Below are 22,709 nucleotides of genomic sequence, written 5' to 3'. Positions count from 1 at the left end.
CAGTTTGAGGATGCCTGAGCTAGCCATTATATTTCGACTGTTGTAAATTATCCCTCTTCCGCCAGCATCCTTCTCCTTTTCTTTAAAACGTTTTCCTTTTCAGAACCACGCAGAGACGCCTCACTTTTTATGATGGGAACCATTCCTGCCTTCCAGGCGTATGCCATGTGTCAATGGCTGAACCCTTCTGTGCCAAAACAAGAGAAGTTAGTGGCCTTTACCTTACTGAAAATTGTGCCTGTGTTTAGGATCAGAGTAGCTTTTGCATGAGCTGAAAATAACTTCACATGCACATGTACAGTTGTGGGGAAAGTAGTATGTTACAGTGTCCCCTGTTTTTCTTCTTTGCAACAGCTGAAGTATCCTAAATGGTACTCCAGAGGAAATAACAGTTTTTCCAAGTTGGCTTTTGGCAAAGTATTTATTACAGCAGATTTTCTACCAAATGCACCACCAGGGCACCTATCCATACTGTATCAGTGAGGGTTTTTCCATAGGAATTATCAACTGTACAGTGACTGCCTTCATTCATTAGTAGTAGTAGTAATTATTATTATTATTATTATTATTATTATTATTATTATTATTATTATTTCTAGACCATCCTCTCTCCCCAGGAGGACTCAGGGTGGTTTACACATAAAAAGGCAAATATTCAGTGCCACAAAATAGATACAGACTCTGTAAGGCTCCTGCATAAACCACCTCAGGTGGTCCCAGTACTGGTGGTAATCGGCACACTGAGTTCCATGCCAAAATACCTCAGCCATTATTTGGAAATAATAAACATTGACAAAATCACGATCTGTCAACTGCAAAAGGCCACCTTACTTGGATCTGTGTGCATCATTCAAAAATACATCATACAGTCCAAGACGCTTGAGAAGTGTTCGACTTGTGATTTTTTGATACAAAATCCAGTAGATAGATCTTGTTTGCTGTGACATAATGTGTTTTTGTGTCAGTAAAATAATAATAATAATAATAATAATAATAATAATAATAATAATCTTTATTTCTAGACCGCCCTCTCTCCCCAGGAGGACTCAGGGTGGTTTACACATAAAAAGGCAAACATTCAATGCCACAAAATAAGTACGGACACATCAAAATAATATAAAATAATGAAAATTAACAACAGAAAACTAAACAACAAAGGAATTAAGTATCAAAATAAAATAAAAACAAGGACAACCGTCTAATACACATACATTAGCCAGCAGTCCTAATCCTCCTCCTCTCCATACACTAAAGTGCAGAAGTATGTTTTTAGAAATTTCTTAAAGGGGAAGAGGGTGAGAACTATTTTATTTCTTTAGGGAGGGAGTTCCAGAGATGGGGAGCAATCACAGAGAAAGCCCACTCTCACATGCGCAAAACTGCATATATACACATACACGAATATATACACACACAAAACACATATACACAGACTGGGCCACAGCAACGCGTGGCATGGGAACGCTAGATATATATATGGATGGGACTCCTAGGCCCATAATCCTCATGTGGGTCCTGTAGCCCTTCCGTGAATATAATTTCAGCTGGAAAAGAAATGCCGTACCTGTAATCTTCAAGGAGGTGAAATTCTTTAATCAAAATTTAGTATATTCCCATTCTTATACCCAACATCTCTCCAGATTTTATATAAAGAAAGAAATCAGGTTTGCAGTTTAATTTTTTGGGAGTTGGTGCAGCCTGCCATACGTTCTGGGATGGTTATCTCACTCCAGCCTGAGTTTCCACACCATTTCTGCTGTTGGTGTATTTCCAGGTCCTTATGGATGTTGCAAAGAAGCTTGGGATCAAGTGCCACTCCAAGGGGACAGTAATCACCATTGAGGGGCCACGTTTTAGCTCTCGGGCAGAGAGCCTGATGTTTCGCAGCTGGGGAGGAGACGTCATCAATATGACTACAGTTCCTGAGGTGACTCTGGCCAAGGAAGCTGGCATCTGCTATGCAAGTATTGCTATGGCAACAGATTACGATTGCTGGAAGGAACACGAAGAAAGTGTGAGTCAACTGCTTGGTTAACTTCTGGATTATCTGTGTTTGAATCATATTTTACATTGTATATCAACTCTGTGTTTCTTTTTAAAGCAATTGACTCTTCCAAACTGAATAGCCATATTTAATGGTTAATTTGGACCATATAGCTGGCATGTATTTAGAGGTATTCCTACAAGCAATGAAAGGCGTCTGTTTATCCTAGTATGTAGATTTTATCGCATTCACATTTTACATTCCACATATTTTGGGATTCGTCACTAGGATTATTAAAACTTAACCCTTTGAATTAGAACTTTACACCTTGGTACGCTGTATTTTCTACAGCTTGAAATGAAATAATGGTGTAGCTCTTTCCCCACTTGATGATTATATTATGCAGTATCCATGGTTTCATTTTTCCCATATCCATAGTTTCATTTATCCACATCCAACAAAATATGTCCTCTTTAGGAATTTTCTAGGCCCTCCAGTATGAGTGTTATATTCTTGGGCCAAAATTCCTTCATTCCGATATGATTCTCTATTATCCATGGTTTCACATATCCATGTAAAGTCTGGAAATATTTCCCCCTGTGGATACAGGGGTCAACTGTCATGATTTTTGTCTATAACATATTTCCATTGAATCAATGGAAATTTGGTAAAGCAATGCAATTGTTGTCATTCAGTGGACCTACTCTAGTTGGGGCTAGCCATTGTTGTCACTGCCTGTGTTTTCGACAGTAAGTTTCTCTCATTGTTTACTCCCCCGCCCCCCAAAGTTTACTTCCTGGTGAAACTGGTACTAATCCAAGAATTTAATGCCATGATAAATCTGGCATTCTGTTGTTTAATCTTAACTAGAGTAGGCCATTCAGTCAATTGTTGAATAGAGAAGTCAACACATAGATAAATCTGATGGATTCAGTCAGTCTATTTTAGACAAGAAGTAGAGACTCAGGGCCTCCAGATCGATTTGCCAGCCTCAATGGCCAATCGGAGGGCAGCAGGACAATCCAGATACCATGCCTCGCCAGCAGCTGATGCTTCCCCATCACACATGGGGAGGCGTTGCCATGCTGCCCCCCCCCCCCCCCGCAGTAGCCCCATTGTTCCAAGTGGTACGTGGGGAGGTTCCCTAGGACACTTCTGCCCAAGTTGAGCTCCAGAGCCCTGCTGGAAGTGAGGCTACATTATGTGATGGGTGGTGTGGGGCTCCGTAGCTCAACTGGGGCAAAATGCTGACGTTTCCACATGTGATGATGTCACTAGAGATCTCTTATTCATAGAGTTGCCATAAATCTAAGTTGACTTAATAATTGTTAACAACAAATGTTAGTCTTTATGATATCATCATCTTTTTGTTCTTCTCTACAACAGATTATACTGCTTTGGAAATACTTTTTCAAAGGTTACCCTTGTATGAGAACATGGCCCTTGCTAACAAATCTCCAGTCTAAATCTTATCCTCACTGTGAGAGAAATTCTGTATCACATTGTCAAAATAGGGATAATTCCAGTCAGCCTTTGCAGGGTTATTAGAAGGAATGAAGAAGAATGTAGACAGCTATAAAAGTTGGGGTGAGAAATACGAGGGCCATTCCCTATCCCACCTTACACATAGAATCATAGTTAGAAAAGATCACAAGGACCATCTGGTCCAATCCCATTCTGCTATGCAGGGACAAACAAAGCACTCACCATCCAACCTCTGTTTAAAAACTTCCACACTCCAAGGCATAGCTGCAATGTAGCACCTACTGTCAGGACATTCTTCCTAATGTTTAGGTGGAGTAGTCCGTAATATGGCCAAAATTTGAGACTTCCATTATGGGTCATGCACTGTGTATTTTTGGAGTATTTGCATTATGCCACTCAGACAGCAGCTTTTGGTCATTTGGACAATGTTCACCCCTCCATGGGTTTTTAAAGGGATTCAGGGGCGTGGAGGCCCCTGAAGCTAGTGAACTACAGCCTGCAGCTTTCCCATCCCAGTCAATATGGTCACCCTTCTACCATGACTCACTTGTGAAATTTAGATTTAAAAAGGTAATGTACATTTCACAATTAAGTCACTGCTGACCTGCACCAAACAGATGTGAAAACCCTGAGTCCAAATATAGCATCAGTTGATGAGTGTAGTTTGTGCAGATGGTTTGCAAAAGTTCCTGGAAGTTTAAAAATAAATATAGCTCATGATCACTCACATACATTCTTCAATATATTCCGAGCTGTTTAATAGGGAAAATCACTCTTCAAGTTTCATTTGCTCTAGCTCAGGCATGGGAGGGAGAGTGAAAAAATAATGTACCCTCCTAAACAATAAACTTTATATTAAATATATTTCTGTGTTATATTATTTATTGTATTTGTTTGTTTTGTTGTAAGCTGCCCCGAGTCCCTCCAGGGAGAGGCGGAGGGGCATAAATAAAGCTGCTGCTGCTTCTTTTACTACTTCTTTTATGCATCATTTTGTGACACAGTAATTAAGTTTTACTAGCAAAACAGAGGTTAAACCAATCCCTTATAAGGAATATGGCCACACATAAATTCTCATAATGAAATGTGTGGGGACACAACATATCTCATAAAAACATTTCATTTGTGTATTTAAAAATATATTATTTACTGCTTAGTTTACACAGACTCAAAGGATTCCCGTTAGGTTTACACAAGACACCTACACACTACAGCTGACACACTAATGTGCCACGACAGACAGTTTGGAAAGCTCTGCCCTATAAAGTAGACTCACTGAACACATGGTTGATTGGTAAATCAAAACATAGGTAAACTCAATTGATTTAATGGCTCTACTCTAGTCAGGTCCAGCAATAAAATTTAGCCTTTATGTACCGTATGCCAGGGTGTAGAAAAGCTCCTTTCTTGGACCACAGCTCTTTCAGAACCTCCCAGATAGGCAACCATGCTTGATAGATGATCTTGGGAACTATAGTCCAAATCATAATTTCCCAACCTCTGGACAGCAGAGGCAGGTTAGTAATAAATATGTAAGGGGGAGGGGGGAGAAGTATTTAAATCTAACATCACTAGACTCTTTCAATATCTTTGAATAATCTAGAAGTGGGTTGCTGTGAGTTTTCTGTGCTGTATGGCCATGTTCCAGAAGCATTTTCTCCTGACATTTCACCCACATCTATGGCAGTCATCCTCAGAGGTTGAGGGGTCTGTTGGAAACTAGGTAAGGGGGGTTTATATCTCTGAAATTTCCAGAATAGGAGAAAGAACTCTTGTCTGCTTGAGGCAAGTGTGAATGGTGCATTTAGCCACCTTGATTAGCACTGAATGGCTGCTTCCTGCCTGGAGGAATCCTTTGTTGCCATATCCTCAGTAGATTTATTTCTCTTATTTGATTGCTGTAGGACCCTTCCACACAACCATGTAACCCAGTATATCAAGGCTGATAATCCACTGTATCTGCTTTGAAATGGGTTTTCTGAGTCCACACTGCCATATAATCCAATTCAATGTGGATTTTATACAGCTGTGTGGAAGGGATCACAGTTGACTTCTATTCCAAGTGGGATTCAAAATAGCTTACAATATAAGCTAAAGCAAAACAGATATAATATGCAGAAAAGAAGTTTTAAAGGTACCTTATATACTCTAGTATAAGCCAACCCGAATATAAGCTGAGGCACTTGATTTTACCACAAAAAACTGGGAAAATTGATTCGAGTATAAGCTGAGGGTGGGAAATGCAACAGCTACTGGTCAGTTTCAAAATAAAAATAAAAACCAATTAAATTACATTAATTGAGAAATCAGCAGGTTAAATGTGTTTGAATGTTTACATAAAACTGTAATTTAAGATAAGACTGTCCAACTCTGATTAAATCATTATCCTTCCAATAATAATAGAGAGTAAAATAATAAATGTAATAACAATAATAATAGAGTAAAAAAATAATTGTAATAAAAATAATACTAGAGTAAAATAATGTATATGTAATAATAATAATATAGTAAAATAATAAATAATGTTGACTCGAGTATAAGCCAAGGGGGGCTTTTTCAGCCTTAAAAAGGGGCTTATACTCAAGTATATAAGGACTAAAACTAGGTATAAGTTATTGATTCCATTGTTATGACCAATCCAAAGAAAGAATCTGTAGCTATATGTAATACCTCTTGTGAAATAGCATAAAGAACATGAAGACATGCACACAATCTTGTAAATATCCATGTTTTTACAGACAAATATAGTCAGGTATACCAACAACCACATTTAACCTTTTTAGGTTATATTATTGCAGGTGTATTTATCATTTGAAAGTTGACCATATAGCCATGCCAAAGGATCTGGAGATTCCTAGAGAGGTGTTTGCTGAGATTAAATTTTTTTATTATTATTATTCATGGTTTTCCCACTTTTATGGGGCTCCTGAATGCCTAACCCCTATGCAAATGGAGGGCCTACTGCAAATGTATACATTATCAATAAAGTTCATTGTTAAACTTTATTTTAAGCCATGCCTCCAATTTTTAATTTCGGAGCCCATTTTCCTAATGTTCTAGAGTTTGAACTGGTGAAAAAATTAGGCAGCATTCACAGTGGTTGGATTCTTGGTTTCATTAATTGGTGATTGTAGAGTAAGCAAGTGATGATTTTGTCCTGATCATCTATTTCATCATGTAAAAGTCGTTTGAAATGAGTCAGCAGCTGAGTCCAAAGTGGGTGTTCACATTCCTCTTTTTTCAGGCAATAGATGTAAGATATTTTTGTAGGCAATAAATCTAAGAGTTGCCATATGCATGTCCAGTTTTGCAACTCAGCTTATTCGCCACAGATCCTTGGAGTAGCAGTGGAAATTTTGAGATAATGGGAACCAGATGGACAAAGTCACTGTGTGAATGTTTTGGGTAACATGAGTATCTTGAAGATAAATAAGAGTGGGATGAGAGGAACCTGTTTTTGAGGGGTACCTGTCGTGCAAACTTGGTGGATGGGAGTGTCCCACTACGGGAATGTGGCAGTGGGCCCTTGGTATCCACTGGGGATTGGCTAAATGTGTGCATGCTGCAGTCCTGCTGTACACAATGGTGTAGTAAAATGGTGCCCCTTATATAAAATGCCAAAATTAACTTTTCTTTGGGGAAATTATTTTTAATATTTTCAAACTCTGAATATTTATTTATTTATTTCGAGCATTTCTGTCTCGTCCTTCTCACCTCCACAGAGGGACTCAGGACGGCTTACAAGAGGCAGCCATTAGATGCCAACACAATATATTAAAAATCGTAATTACAGTTAACACAGTTAAAACAGTTATTAACATTCAATTAAAAACATGGATAGTTGAATCCATGGAAACAGAATCTGCAGACACATAAGTTTACTTGAATGGTTTAACATTTTAAAAAGGATACATTGTTTCTAGTTCTTGTAAAAAGGGAACAATGTTTGCATTCATTGTTTCAAGTTCTAATTTCCGGAGCAGAAGAAAACAGTCTCGCTACATCTTTAACATAAATGAGTCATACATTTCAACATCGCCATCTTGTTACCTCTTAACGCTTTCTTTTCAAGGTTAAACATTCCTAACTTATTTAGTTCACCTTTTTAATGAAAATTTGTTTGCTTTTGAAAGAATTGGAGAAGAAGATACATGTCTGCATGTTCAGTTTGAAAGTGAGAGAGTGGTGTAACAGAATCTGTATTAGACAGGCACCTCCAGATTTCTGCAGCTGGAGAAAATGCTGTATTCCTGAGATATATGTCTTACTGTTTATGTTTATTTAGATACTAGCTTGGGGACCCAGTGTTGCCCATGTTATTTGAAAAAGTCAATTTTTTAATTGTACAAAATATATAAAGTTGTGGATTAAGTACAACAGACATCATGCTAGGTTAACCCTGAAAAACTCCGTAAGCACTTAAAGTTGGTTATGTTGGGCAAGTTGGCTCTAGATGCAAAGTGCTCTCTAGCTGTAGGGTAAACTACAACTCCCACTATGGTGAGTGAGTCCCCCAAACCCCTCCAGTAGGTTGAGTTAGTCATGGGGGGTTCTGTGTGTCAAGTTTGGTCCTGGTCCATCATTAGTGGAGGTCACAGTTCACCCCAAACCTTTGCTGTAATCAAATTTTGGCATATCAGGTAAGTGTGCCAAGTTTTGTCCAGATCCATCGGTGTTTGGGTTCACAGTGCTCTCTGGATGTAGGTGAACTACAACTCCCCCAAATCAAGGTGAATTTCCCACAAAGACCTCTGGTATTTTTTTTATTTTACTTTTTTTTTTTGCTGGTCATGGGGGCTGTGTGCCAAGTTTGGCCCAATTCCATCTTTGGTGGAGTTCAGAGTTCTCTTTGATTGCAGGTGAATTATAAATCCCAGTACGTACAACTCCAAAATGTCCAGGCCAATTCCCCTCAAAACCTGCCAGTATTCAAATTTGGGCATATCAGGTATGCATGCTGAGTTTGGTCCAGATCCAGCGTTGTTCATGTCCATAGTGTGCCCTGGATGTAGGTGAACTAGAACATCTATAAAGACCTCCAGTATGTTTGGTTGGTCATGGGGGTTCTGTGTGCCTAGTTAGTTCCAGGTCCATCATTGGTGGAGTTCAGAGTGCTCTTAGAATGCAAGTGAACTGTATATCTTAGGACCTACAACTCCTATAAATCATGGTGAATTCTCCCCAAACCTCTCTAGTATGTTCAGTTGCTAATCAATTCCTCTGTTTGCTGTGTGCCATAGAAAAGAATAGGAAAGGGTTATGGGAGAGGCATTGAGTGGCGTCATGCAAATTCCACATTAATGAGGAAGAAACACTGAGATGTCTCTGGTGGAGGGAAAACAGAAAATCTAGGATGAAATTGTCACCATATAAAAGCCTTCACTTGGGTAGTGGGTAGTGTGATGTTGGTGGAGGACGCTGGCAGGGGTTGTACATGTTGATAGTGCTCACTATAACCTACAATGTCATTGGAGGGAGGGCCTTTGGTGGCTCCTCATAGGCGGGAATCATAGCTATTTGTGGAGGCAGGAGCCTGTCTGTGAAAGTGGACACCCAACCACATAACACACATACATATTTTCACTTTTATTATGTATATAGACAGATTGGAAACAATTATTATTTTTCTACTGCTGTATGTATTGATCTCTCAAGGTTTACTCTCTTAATATTTTCTTTCTTTATGGTGTTTTGCATCTTTAAGTCATTTCCGATTTATGGTGACCCTAAGTCAGGCCTATCGCAGAGTTCTCTTAGCATTCAGAGGTGGTTGTTTTCCCATGAGGCCAAAAGTATGAGTTTTATAGATGAATGCAAATTAGTATCTATCCAAAGAACTTCTGCCTGATTTGTTATGTTAAATATTGGCTTAAGATATTAAAGACAGCACTATTGTATGTGTGTTTACTTGGAAGCAAGTTGCCCGAGTTCAGTGGAATTTAGTCCAAGGTCAATGTGTATAATGTATTTTATGACTACCTTTTCAAGAAAATATAAGGTCTGAACTATCTTCATGTAGTTACTATAGGAATCTGTCATTGTACTTGCAGGTTTCAGTGGATAAAGTGCTAAAGACGTTGAAAGAAAATGCAAATAAAGCAACCAGTTTACTCCTGACTTCTATACCTCAGATTGGATCCATGGAATGGGGAGAAACCCTGCAGAACTTGAAAGTAATACTATTATTTTATTGTATTTGTTATAGTTGTGTCGAGGCTCTTTTTCAAGACGGATGTAGATTACAATGTATGTCTGTATGTAAATCAGATAAAGGCTTATACCAGTTGCTTAGGGCCCTTCCAGACAGGCCCTATATCTCAGGATCTGATCCCAGGTTTTCTGCGTTAAACAGGATTATATGAGTCCTCAGTGCACCATAACCTTATCGGGGGGAAAAAAGGATGTCACTTCCATTAGACAAAAGTTAATCTCCATGAACATAGAGACCTTTTGAAAAACACTAGTCAAGAAAAGCATGACTTTGTTAGAAGTCAACTCTTTGAACAATTGGCATTGATAATCATTCATGTAATGGCACACAGGTAAGTCAGCTGTTAAACTGAAGAACCATGTCTTTAAATACCCAAGGATAAAGACATGCCACTACAAAAATATATTTGGTTAGCAGAGGATGGTTGTTTCTTTGAAGTAGAATTTGCAGTTGTAATTGACCAAAAGATATACACTCCCTTGAAATCTCTTAGTTAAAATATGCACTCAGAGATAAAAACAAAGTCTTCTTTGAAAAATAACATATCTTGTTTACTAACAAACTTCTTGTATATATTCAGCATATCAGTCCATAGTCCAATGTCTTTAAGCATATAGATATAGTCCAAACTGTATAACTGTACTCACTGAAGTCTGAAAAGAGACAAACTTCATCCACCTCCATTGAGGTCTAAAAGCAAACTAAATACAAATTGGAGTCCTGTGTATGAAGCCCCTCCCACACCAAAGAGGTACAGTCAAGCTGGCAAACCAAAGTGTACATACAATATAGATTAACAATTACACATATTTACCAAGAGTTTGTGGAGGCTTGGAGGGTTGCTATTTCCAACAGGATATAGGGCATGTCTGGAAGGGCCCTTAGTCTCAACTAATGGAAATTCATAAAATTTCTGAGATTGGCCCTAATTGGATTTAGGTACACAGTTATGGTACAATGCTCACAGTCGTCCCATGGATCAGTCAATCCAGGCGTTGGGGATTGATTTTTTGACTGAAATTTCTAGACTTTGTACATAAGTATGTAAAGTATTTATTGTACTCATCTACTTGATCTTGGGGGAGATGTTAAAAATTAGAGGGAAATTAGCTGGATATTGTTTACAGTTTGCAGAGCAAGTTCTCTCTTGTAACTGTTTAAGGTCTCCTTTTTGTAGTTTCAATATACTTTTTTGCCTTTTTTAGTTTCAAAATTATTGTGAATAGTGCTACACAAAATAATACAAACATTCAAAACATTTTCTATTAGTAGCACGTTTACATTTCTCCTCTTTCTTTCTTTCTTTCTTTCTTTCTTTCTTTCTTTCTTTCTTTCCGTCTCCTCCCTGGGAGTTACTGTTTAAAGTCTTGAAGATTTTGCTTATCAATTCAGCTTGTCTTCTTTGTACCAACTTTTGTGTTTCAGAGCATGGTGCAGTTGTCTGTTATACTTCCAAAACATTGAAAACCAAGGGAAGAACCCTCAATCCCAGCAAGAAGCTGCATATATCGAGAACATGAGAACATCCAGGAAGAAGATGGTTAAAACATGCAATGTTGTTCATTCTTGCCTGTTGCTATAACTCTTGTTTTGGCATTAAAATCTTACAGAGGTTCAGGAAAGGACAATTCTTGCCAAGCTGGGCCTGAATTAGTTAGAGGAAGTGACATCCCACAGGGTATGAGTTTTAATCGCAAATATGTCATCATCATGCTTTATTGATACGAGGAGAGAATATCAAGATATCAAGGGCTGTTGTTTGGGATCATGTTAGAGGAAGTCACTGTTTATCCTTAAGATTTAAGACTATTGTGGTAAGACTATTGAAGGTGCACCTCTACAAATGGAAAGAGCCCTAGATAAGTCTGAACACAGTATTTGTAGATCAGTTGAATTGCTAAGTCTTCTTTCAGTGGCATTTTTTAATAAGAAGAAACTCTTTTTTATATTTGAATTGGTTGCATACATTTGATGCTGACATTTGCCTTTCAGAAATGAACATTCCGCTGCTTTGAACAAATAAAACCAAATGTAACCTCCTGCCGGTGTCTGTCTTGCATGAAACATTGACTGGGTTTCATTATTTTGATCCTTTGAATGAACAAAGCAACTGTGCAAAATGCCAGTGAAATTAAATCCAAATTCTTAAAATATTGGCCAGTTCAAAAGTCAGATAAGTATAAGCTGATCCAAATATAAGACGAGGTACCTAATTTCACCACAAAAAAATGGAAAAGCGTATTGACTCAAGTATAAGCCAAGGGTGGGAAATGCAGCAGCTACTGGTAAATTTCAAAATAAAAATAAAAATAGATACCAATAAAATTACATTAATTGAGGCATAAGTAGGTCAAATGTTTTTGAATATTTACATAAAACTGTAATTTAAGATAAGACTGTACAACTCTGATTAAACCATTCTTACCTTCAATGTAAATGTGCTATGTGACCTTCCAATAATAATAAGAATAAAAATAAAAAGAATAAATGTAATAAAAAGAATAATAGAGTAAAATAATGGAAATGTAATAATAAAAGTAATAGAGTAAAATAATATCTGTAATAATAATACATGTAGTAATAGAGTAAAATAATAAATGTCATAATAATAAAGTAAAATGTAAATGTAATAATAATAAAAATATAATAAAATAATCAATGTAATTAAAAATAATAACAAAGTAAAATAATAAATAGCTTTGACTCGAGTATAAGCTGTGGGGGGCCTTTTCAGCCTAAAAAAGGGCTGAAAAACTCAGTTTATATTTGAGTACCGTATATACGGTATTTCCATCATCGCTTGAGGTCAGACCTATTGTTTCAATGACATCTTTAAAAACATGGTGGTGATGGTATTTAATTATTTATGTATTTATAGCATTTAGATACTATCTTTCTCCTGGGATTGTTTTATTGTTGTACATTCATAAGGGTATGTATGCACCTTCACATTGCCTGTCAACTTAGCCAACCCCATGAATTTCATAGGAATCCTCAGAGGTGGTTTTGCCAGCTCCTTCCTCTGAAATATCACCTACAGCATCTGGTATTTGTTGGTGGTTTTCCATGCAAGTATTAATGAGGACTAATCCTGCTTAGCTTCCAATATGAAATCCAGTACCTTTAGGTCAGTGGTTCTCAACCTGGGGTCCCCAGATGTTTTTGGCCTTCAACTCCCAGAAATCCTAACAGCTGGTAAACTGGCTGGGATTTCTGGGAGTTGTAGGCCAAAAACATCTGGGGACCTCATGTTGAGAACCACTGCTTAGGTATTTATGCTTGATTTGCTAAATGGACAAAATCCATGCCCAGTATATTAATAAAATGCCTCATAAAATGACTTTACCTATAAGCAAATGCCATATTGTTTCCTTTTCTAATTGAATACAATCTTTTTGTAGTCTGCAGAAGCTCAATGGTCTACAACTTAATGCTAGTAGCTTTGGATTATCCTAACCAGTGGTTATTGTTGCTCTTTGATGGAAGGAATGTCGCTTGTAATATTGCATGCTTGATCAGGAAATACTTCTTCTTATTGCTTGTGAATCCCCTTTTGACATCATTCCTGTAATAATTCCAACAATTTCACGTGACCGGAGGAAAAAATCAGTTAACATCAAAATGAAATCTCCCAGAGGCTTTGAAGTCCTACAGTGTCCAAAATCCCCCTAAAAAATCTGGCAACACCCTTGTATAAGTAGAAAGGATTCTATTTTTAGCTGACTTCATTCTTTCTCAATTATATTTATACACAGTTTTCAAAACAAAGTTATTTGAGTTAAGGTCTTGTATCTGTTCAAGTTCCACAATACCATGGAAATTGCAAGCTACACCTTAATACACACATGTCAAACTCAAGACCTGCAAGCCAAATCCAGCCTGCCCTGTCATTTTGTGGTCCTCCAGATGCTGGACTACAACTTCTTTTTCCCTCATCATTAGACATCATGAGAAGAGCTGATGGAAATTGTGATACTGCAACATTTAGAAGCTGTGGTTCATTCAATTTATTCAGGACATTGGGATTTGGATTTAGATACAAAGCTTGTGGATATAATGACTGGCTATAAAATGTCCTTTTTATTTCCCTAACCACAAAGACACAAGTGCTGTTGGGTTGCAATTCCCATTATCCCCAGTAAGCATGGCAGATAATCAGATGTGATGTGAGTTGGTGTTCAATGACATCTGGAGACCCAATTTGGATAAAAACTAGAGTACTGACCACTATGTAAAAAATTTTAGCTGGCGCTCTGTATCCACAGATTCTCCATCCAACCATAAGGCTGATGTGGCCTCAATGAAAGTAACACTCATACCTGAACAAATGTGCCCTGTGATGAGGAATTAGTTTCGGTCGCGCGCTGTGAAGCATTTGCTCGGTTCTTCGCAGACAAAGTCGCCTTGATCCGTTCTGGGCTGGACGCCGCGTTAGATGCAGACTCTGTGGATGTAACGAGAGCACCTGCTTGTCCTATTTTGTTGGATTCTTTTCAGTTTGTGAAACCCGAGGATGTGGACAAGATACTTGGAGGAATGAGGGCCACCACGTCCATCCTAGACCCCTGCCCATCCTGGCTTCTGAGAGAGGCCAGAGGGGGATTGGCCGAGTGGGTAACAGTGGTGGTGAATGCCTCCCTTCGGGAAGGCAAGATTCCAGCGAGCCTAAAACAGGCTATTATAAAGCCGCTGTTGAAGAAGCCATCACTGGACCCCACTAAATTGGACAACTTTCGGCCTGTTTCCAATCTCCCCTTTTTGGGCAAAGTCATGGAAAGCGTGGTGGCCTCACAACTCCAGGTATTCTTGAGAGACACGGATTATCTGGATCCGGCACAGTCTGGTTTCAGACCGGGGCATGGTACCGAGACGGTCTTGGTCGCCTTAGTGGATGATCTGCGCCGGGAGCTAGACAGGGGGAGTGTGTCCCTGTTGGTGCTCCTGGACCTCTCAGCGGCCTTCGATACCGTCGACCACGGTATCCTTCTGGGGCGCCTTGCGGAAATGGGTCTTGGAGGCATTGCTTTGCGGTGGCTCCGGTCATTTCTGGAGGGTCGCACCCAGAAGGTGTTATTGGGGGACTCCTGTTCCGCACCACAACCTTTGACTTGTGGGGTGCCACAGGGTTCCATACTGTCCCCCATGCTGTTTAACATCTACATGAAGCCGCTGGGTGAGATCATCTGGAGTTTCGGGGTGCGGTGTCATCTGTACGCAGATGATGTCCAACTCTGTCACTCCTTCCCACTTGCTACTAAGGAGGCTGTCGAGGTCCTGAACCGGTGCCTGGCCGCTGTAACGGTCTGGATGAGGGCGAACAAACTGAAACTAAATCCAGACAAGACAGAGGTACTCCTGGTCAGTCGCAAGGCCGAACGGGATATAGGGTTACAGCCTGTGCTGGACGGGGTCGCACTCCCCTTGAAGGCGCAGGTTCGCAGCTTGGGTGTGACCCTGGACTCATCGTTGAGCCTGGATCCCCAGGTTTCAGCGGTGACCAGGGGAGCATTTGCACAGCTTAGGCTCGTGCGCCAGCTGCGCCCGTATCTCGGGAAGTCTGACTTGGCCACGGTGGTACACGCTCTTGTCACATCCCGCCTGGATTACTGCAACGCTCTCTACGTGGGGCTGCCCTTGAAGACGGCCCGGAAGCTTCAGCTGGTCCAGCGTGCGGCAGCCATGTTACTAACTGGAGCGGGTAGCAGGGAGCACACAACGCCCTTGTTGTCCCAGCTTCACTGGCTGCCGATTTGCTACCGGACCCAATTCAAGGTGCTGGTCTTGGCCTACAAAGCCCTAAACGGTTCCGGCCCAAAATACCTTTCTGACCGCATCTTGGCCTACGAGCCCACGAGGACCTTGAGATCGTCTGGGGAGGCCCTTCTCTCGATCCCGCCTGCATCACAGGCACGGCTGGCGGGGACGAGGGAGAGGGCCTTCTCGGTGGTGGCCCCCCGGCTGTGGAACACTCTCCCGGCACACATCAGACAGGCGCCCTCCCTCATGTCCTTTCGAAAAAGCCTTAAGACCTGGCTGTTCGAGAGGACATTTAATTAAGTGCTAAGCAACAACATTACGGTAATGAGAACTGGAATGGTATAAGGAAAATGAGACTGGCTATGATTCTACTAAGAGACGAAGCGGATTTTTATGTAGTTTGTATTTGTTGTATAGTCATATGTTGTTGATACTGGCCTCTGTAACTGTCTTTTTATGTGTACTGTACACCGCCATGAGTCGCCCGTAAGGGCTGAGAATGGCGGTCAATAAGTGCATCTAATAAATAAATAATAAATAATAGTTTGTGAAATTCCAAATTGTGGAATTTTGGAAAATCAGAATCTCCATAACCTTTTGGAGAAAAATGGTATTCACAACCATTTGAAAATCATAACCGATTATAATCTTATGATCTTCCAGAGAAGAGAAATCTTCTCTTCAGTGGTATATATCCACATGTACCTATGCACCGGGATTGTGGCACGGCTGGCTGAGTGTCAGCTGCATTAAGATCACTCTGACCAAAAGGTCATGAGTTCGAAGCCAGCCCAGGTTGGAGTGAGTTTCCAAGCAATTGTTTAGCCTGTTGTCGACCTTTGCACCCCGAAAGACAGATGCATCTGTCAAGTAGGAAAATTAGGTACCACCTTAAAATGTGAGGAGGCTAAATTAACTAATTTATGAGGCCATAAAAAAGACTCCAGCAAAGCACTCCAGCAAAAAAGCATGCGGGGAATGCAGAAGTACTTCATCAGTGTCGCAGACGGACGATGAAAGCGACAGCTCCCCTGACGGCCAGAAAAAGTTAAATAGCCTCTGTGTATGTCTGTATATGTTGTATGTTAAAACTGGCATTGAATGTTTGCCATATATGTGTACACTATAATCCGCCCTGAGTCCCCTGCGGGGTGAGAAGGGCGGAATATAAATGCTGTAAATAAATAAAAGAAAATATGCAAGGCAATTTTTAGTCTCCCTCCTCTCCAGAGGAGGGAGACTAAAATGATCAAGGGTCTGGAAAACAAGCCCTGTGAGGAGCGGCTTAAAGAGCTGGGCATGTTTAGCCTGAAGAAGAGAAGGCTGAGAGGAGACATGATAGCCATGTATAAATATGTGAGAGGAAGCCACAGGGAGGAGGGAACAAGCTTGTTTTCTGATGCCCTGGAGACTAGGACAGGAGCAATGGCTTCAAACTATAAGAAAGGAGATTCCATCTGAACATTAGGAAGAACTTCCTGTCTGTGAAAGCTGTTTATCAGTGGAACTCTCTGCCCCGGAGTGTGGAGGCTTCTTCTTTGGAGGCTTTTAAACAGAGGCTGGATGGCCATTTGTCGGGGGTACTTGAGGTCTCTTCCAACTCTCTGATTCTAGTCTGGATCTAGATTCTCAGATGGATGCGACACAGTTATGGCCACCTTCAATTTATCATCTTAAAAGCAATCTCCCAAACTCTGCCTGAAGCCAATCTGTCGGCCACTGCTTTCATCCCACGTGGCCGAATAAAAACACACCCTCTCTCTGCTTCTCTTCCGCATCAGCCCCCTTTGGCCCCGCCCCATTCTAACGTCATCACAGGCTCCGCCCTGATTCGCCACGCCCACCGCTGATTTGCCTTCGCGCCTCCCCACCGCCCACCTTTTCTCCAAGGATCGGGGCTAAGTTCTCCCCCTGTGACGTAGACGAAAACAGTTTGATGACCCAATCACAACAAAGGAGAGTATGCTTCCTTACAGTCCAAACAAGGAAATCATCGCGTTAATGACAATGTGAGGCGTTGAAAAAACAACCTTTTAATGTCAAGCCGCTTTGAGGTCCCTTTGGGAGATAAAGCTCAATGCTATGGAATCCTGGGAGTTGCAGGTCAATGGAGTACTAGCCCTCTTAGGCACAGAAGGCTAAAGGCCCTATAACAGGACAAGTCCCTTCAATTGCCTTCGACAACTCCCATGATTCCTTGATTCCTTTGCATAGAGCCAGTGGTCTCAAACTGCATTAATTCTACAGTATGGATGCACCCAAAGATAACCTTGTCATGGAGTTTTCTTGTGTTCCTAGGTGGCACCTATGTAGGAAATTCCATCTGAACATTAAGAAGAATTTCCTGGCTGTGAGAGCTGTTCAGCAGTGGAACTCTGCCCCAGAGTGTGGTGGAGGCTCCTTCTTTGGAAGCTTTTAAAGAGAGGCTGGGTGGCCATCTGTCAGGGGTGCTTTGAATGCGATTTTCCTGCTTCTTGGCAGGGGGTTGGACTGGATGGCCCATGAGGTCTCTTCCAACTCTATGATTCTATGGCTAATAATTCGTTTTCAGTATTATTATATCATTTTTGTTGTGCATATTATATATCTTTGTTATGCATGTTATATGTTCCATGTAACTATGTAGAACTACCATTTGGTTTGGTTTGTTTATGTGTAGGAAAATCAAAGAGGGCTGCCAAGTTGTCTTTTGTCTCATGCAGAAACATGACTTGTGATGACCACTGAAAAGCCACTTGGAGTCTTCTATGTGGAGAGAAAAAGCAAGGTATTCATAAACACAATTATAAGGATGCTACATTGAAATCCTAGCCCCATAATCATAGAAAATTAATATAGGCCTCTTCCACACAGCTGTATAAAATCCATATTGAACTGATTACTTACTTACTTACTTAGGCGATCCCTCGTAGCTTGAGGATTATTGTCTTCTAGATGTGCTGTCTTGGTGGTGGGTCCACAGGTGGTTGTGGAGCCCTATTTTTGATTGGCATGTTCTCCCACAGTTAGGGCATTGGTTTCCAGTGAAGTGAGGGCATCAGTTTCTGGGAAGGCGGTCCCAGTCAGGGTGCGCTTGACATGCCTTCCTCTTGGCACATTTCTCCCTTTTGCCCTCCATTCATGCCTCGTCGAATTCTGCAGCACTGCTGGTCACAGCTGACCTCCAGTTAGAGTGCTCAAGGGCCAGGGCTTCCCAGTTCTTGGTGTCTATGCCACAATTTTTGAGGTTGGCTTTGAGCCCATCTTTAAATTTCTTTTCCTGTCCACCAACATACCCTTTTCTGTTCTTGAGTTCAGAGTATAGTAGTAACTGCTTTGGGAGACAGTGATTGGGCCTTTGGTCAACGTGGCCAGTCTAGCAGAATTGATGACGGAGGACCATCACTTCAATGCTGGTGGTCTTTGCTTCTTCCAGCATGCTGACATTTGTCCTCCTGTCTTCCCAAGAAATTTGCAGGATTTTTCAGAGATAGCGCTGATGGAATCGTTCCAGGAGTTGCATGTGACGTCTGTAGACAGCCACGTCTCGCAGGCATATAGCAGGGTTGGGAGGGCAATGGCTTTATAAACAAGCACCTTGGTATCCCTACGGATGTCCCGGTCCTCAAACACTCCCTGCTTCATTGGGAAAAACGCTGCACTTGCAGAGCTCAGGTGGTGTTATATTTCAGTGTCAAGGTTAACTTTTGTGGAGAGGTGGCTGCCAAGGTAGCGGAAATGGTCAACATTTTCTAATGTTACACCATTAAGTTGTATTTCTGGCATTGGAGAGGGATTGGCTGGTGACTGCTGGAACAGCACTTTGCTTTTTTCAATGTTCAATGACAGGCCGAGCTTCTCGTATGCTTCTGTAAAGGTATTTAGAGTAGCTTGTAGGTCTTCTTCTGAATGCGCACAGACAATGTTGTCATCAGCATACTGGAGTTCTATAACAGATGTTGTCGTAATCTTGGTTTTGGCTTTCAGTATACTGAGGTTAAACAGCTTGCCATCTGTCAGATAGATGATTTCCACTCCACTGGGAAGCTTCCCATCAGCAAGGTGAAGTATCATAGCGATTTTTTTTTTTTGGTCATGTCAGGAGAGACTTGAGAAACTGCAAGTCACTTCTGGTGTGAGAGAATTGGCCGTCTGCAAGGACGTTGCCCAGGGGACGCCCGGATGATTTGATGTTTTATCATCCTTGTGGGAGGCTTCTCTCATGTCCCCGCATGAGGAACTGGAGCTGATAGAGGGAGCTCATCCACCTTTCCCCGGATTTGAACCTGCGACCTGTCGGTCTTCAGTCCTGCCGACACAGAGGTTTAACCTACTGTGCCACCGGGGGCTCCTATCATCGCGATGAAGATGGAAAATAAGGTTGGGGCAATAACACATCCCTGTTTGACACCTGATTCCACCTTAAATGGGTCACTTTGGGAGCCATTGCTGTCCAAGACTGTTGCCATCATGGAGGAGCCGCAGGATGTTCACAAATTTGTCAGGACACCCAGTTTTTTGGAGGATGGTCCAGAGAGCGCTGCGATTCACTGTGTCGAATGCCTTTGCAAGGTCAATGAATGCCATGTACAGAGGCTGATTTTATTCCCTGCATTTTTCTTGGAGCTGTCGTGCAGTGAAGATCATGTCCACCGTTCCTCTGGAAGGGCGGAAGCCGTTCTGGGATTCTGGGAGGGTGTCTTCTGAGAGGGGCAGAAGGTGGTTTGCAAGGATTCTTGCGAGGATTTTCCCAACTGAGGTTAGAAGGGAGATACCTCAATAGTTTCTGTATTATATGGCAGAGAGGACCCATATAATTCAGTTCAAAGTAGGTATTGTGCATTATCTGCCTTGATATTCTAGGTTATATGGCTATGTGGAAGGACCCCTGGTCTCACATCTCTGTGGAGCTCTGAGGTGCTTGCAATTCATTGCTTGATCCTGAAATTTCAACACAGGGTGCCTTGCTACGGTAGAAAGAATGCAGTTTGACACCACTTTAATTGCCATGGTTCAAAGCTATTTTTATTCATCGTATTAGAAGCAAACCAAGGGTACAGTTGTAATGTATTTTAAAACAAAAATAAAGTTTAAAAGTTTGGCATTATACTAAATGTCCTTTAACCAGTAGCTGGCCACTTGGAGTGCCTCTGGTGTTGCTATAAGAAGGTCCTCCATTGTGCATGGGGCAGGGCTCGGGTTGCATTGTAATAGGTGGTCTGTGGTTTGCTCTTCTCCACACTCGCATGTCGTGGACTCCACTTTGTGGCCCCATTTCTTAAGGCTGGCTCTGTATCTTGCAGTGCCAGAGCACAGTTTATTCAGCACCTTCCAAGTCGCCTAGTCTTCTGTGTGCCCAGGAGGGAGCTTCTCCTTCGGTATCAGCCATGGGTTGAAGATCTGGGTGTTTGCATGCCACTTATGAACTCTTGCTTGCTGAGATGTCCCTGTGAGTATCTTCATAGATATTAGAAAACTATTTCTTGATTTAAGGCATTGGTGTGCAGGCTGATATCTGAACATAACCCAAAGCTATGAAATCCTGGGAGTTATGGTTTGGTGAGACACCAGTACTCTTTGGCAAAGAAGGATAAAGAATCTTGTAAGACAAAAATTCCGGCTGCAGCAGTTAATGTGCTATAAACCTGTATTCATTCTACAGGGAAGATGCATAGGAATTGTTCAAAGGTAAAGGTTTCCCCTTGATATTAAGTCTAGTCATCACTCTTCCCATAATCCCTCAATTAGAGGCCCTAAGCACATAAAAGATTTTGGTGTCACCATATATATGTAATTCAAAATATAAACAATAATCAACTTTTATATATATATAAAAAGCACTTCAGCTGTCATGGTGGCTCAATGCCATTGAGGCTCGTAATGGGGTGGAGCACCTGCTGGCCTTGGCGAAAGAAGCGAAAGACCTTGTGGAACTGCAATGCTCCTGAATCCACAGCAAGGAGGGAGCCCTGAGAGTCCAGTTGGGAGTGCACTTGGGAGGGAGTCATCCTGGGTGAGGTTGACTTCTGTTTTGTTTCCCCTGTGTGATGTTGACAGGGAAATACATCCTCATCTGACTGGTTTCACGCCTTTTTTGGGCACAGCGTCAGGCATCAGTTTCACTCAGTGTTGTTTTTCTCCCTTTCTTCCTTTTGTCTTCCATCCCAGAATGCAGGCGAGCCCACTTCACCCTGTCTCACTTTAGGTGCGCATCATCCCCAGAAGAAAAAGAAAAAAAGAAAGAGAGACAGAGACAGAGAGCCCAGAGATGCCACCCAAAGCCAAGGAGGAGGGGGAGCCACCCCCAAGTCGTCCTCTTCAGAGGCCTCCTCCTCTTCCTTTGAGGCCAAGGGAGCATCCAAGGTGGAGAGATGATGGCCATCAAGGAATAAGCTCTGCCTTGGAGTGTTTGCCAGCAGGTGGCGACCCTTGGCAAGATGTGTTCAGAGGTGTTTGCATTTGAGGCTGAGATAGTGCAATTCACCAATCCTTGGCAAGGGGGCACAGCCATGTGGTCCAGTTCCCCTTGGACTGAACTTGAGCTCTACTTCTTGGAAGACTTTACGGGCCCATCCACACATATAACCCAGAATATAAATAGTAATAGTAATAATAATAATAATAATAATAATAATAATAATAATAATAATAAAACTTTATATACCGCTCTATCTCCCCGAGGGGACTAGAGCGGTATATAAAACATACAAGGTAAAAAAACAACATAACCATAAGATTAACAAAACAAGTATAAACATAAACATTGTCGCCATAACACACATATTAAAAGAATCCTGCCTGTTTAAGGCAATTAAAAATTTTAAAAGGCTGGGTCAAGATTTGTGCAAGCCCAAAAATTCCAGGGGGGGCAGGAATTAAGTGCAATGCTATGGCAGGCAACAATAATATTAGGTCTGTGGCTGTTCATTCCGGGGCCGATTAGAGGAAATGATCTGGGAAATTGGTAGGAAGAATAAGGTCGTATTCGACAATGTGTAGGGCTGAGTTAGAACTGGTCATTTTCAAAGGCTTTCGCGGGGATGGGTCTTGGAGGTACAGTTTTGCAGTGGCTCCGGTCATTCCTAGAGGGTCGATCTCAGAAGGTGTTGTTGGGGGACACCTGTTCAACCCCACAACCATTGTCTTGTGGGGTTCCTCAGGGCTCAATATTGTCTCCCATGTTGTTTAACATCTACATGAAGCCGCTGGGGGAGATCATCCGGAGTTTCGGGGTACGGTGTCATCTGTACGCGGATGATGTCCAACTCTGTCACTCCTTTCCACCTGCTACTA

At 41.4% G+C, this 22,709-nt stretch overlaps 1 protein-coding gene across 1 annotated transcript in view; it reads left to right on the top strand.

Moving 5' to 3' along the window:
* MTAP (methylthioadenosine phosphorylase) overlaps positions 1-11,720 on the top strand; it is a 34,444-nt gene extending 22,724 nt beyond the window's left edge. Inside the window, exons 5-8 of the mRNA XM_060762449.2 lie at positions 104-206; positions 1,775-2,014; positions 9,520-9,642; positions 11,106-11,720. Of these exons, the coding sequence (XP_060618432.1) occupies positions 104-206; positions 1,775-2,014; positions 9,520-9,642; positions 11,106-11,144 (505 nt within the window). The 3' untranslated portion in view covers positions 11,145-11,720. The remainder of the gene's footprint in view (positions 1-103; positions 207-1,774; positions 2,015-9,519; positions 9,643-11,105) is intronic.
* Positions 11,721-22,709: the final 10,989 nt, after the last annotated feature.

The sequence above is a fragment of the Anolis sagrei genome, chromosome 2, assembly GCF_037176765.1.
Source record: "Anolis sagrei isolate rAnoSag1 chromosome 2, rAnoSag1.mat, whole genome shotgun sequence".
In the NCBI taxonomy this organism is placed as follows: Eukaryota; Metazoa; Chordata; class Lepidosauria; order Squamata; family Dactyloidae; genus Anolis; species Anolis sagrei.
This window is presented reverse-complemented; position numbering and strand designations above follow the sequence as displayed.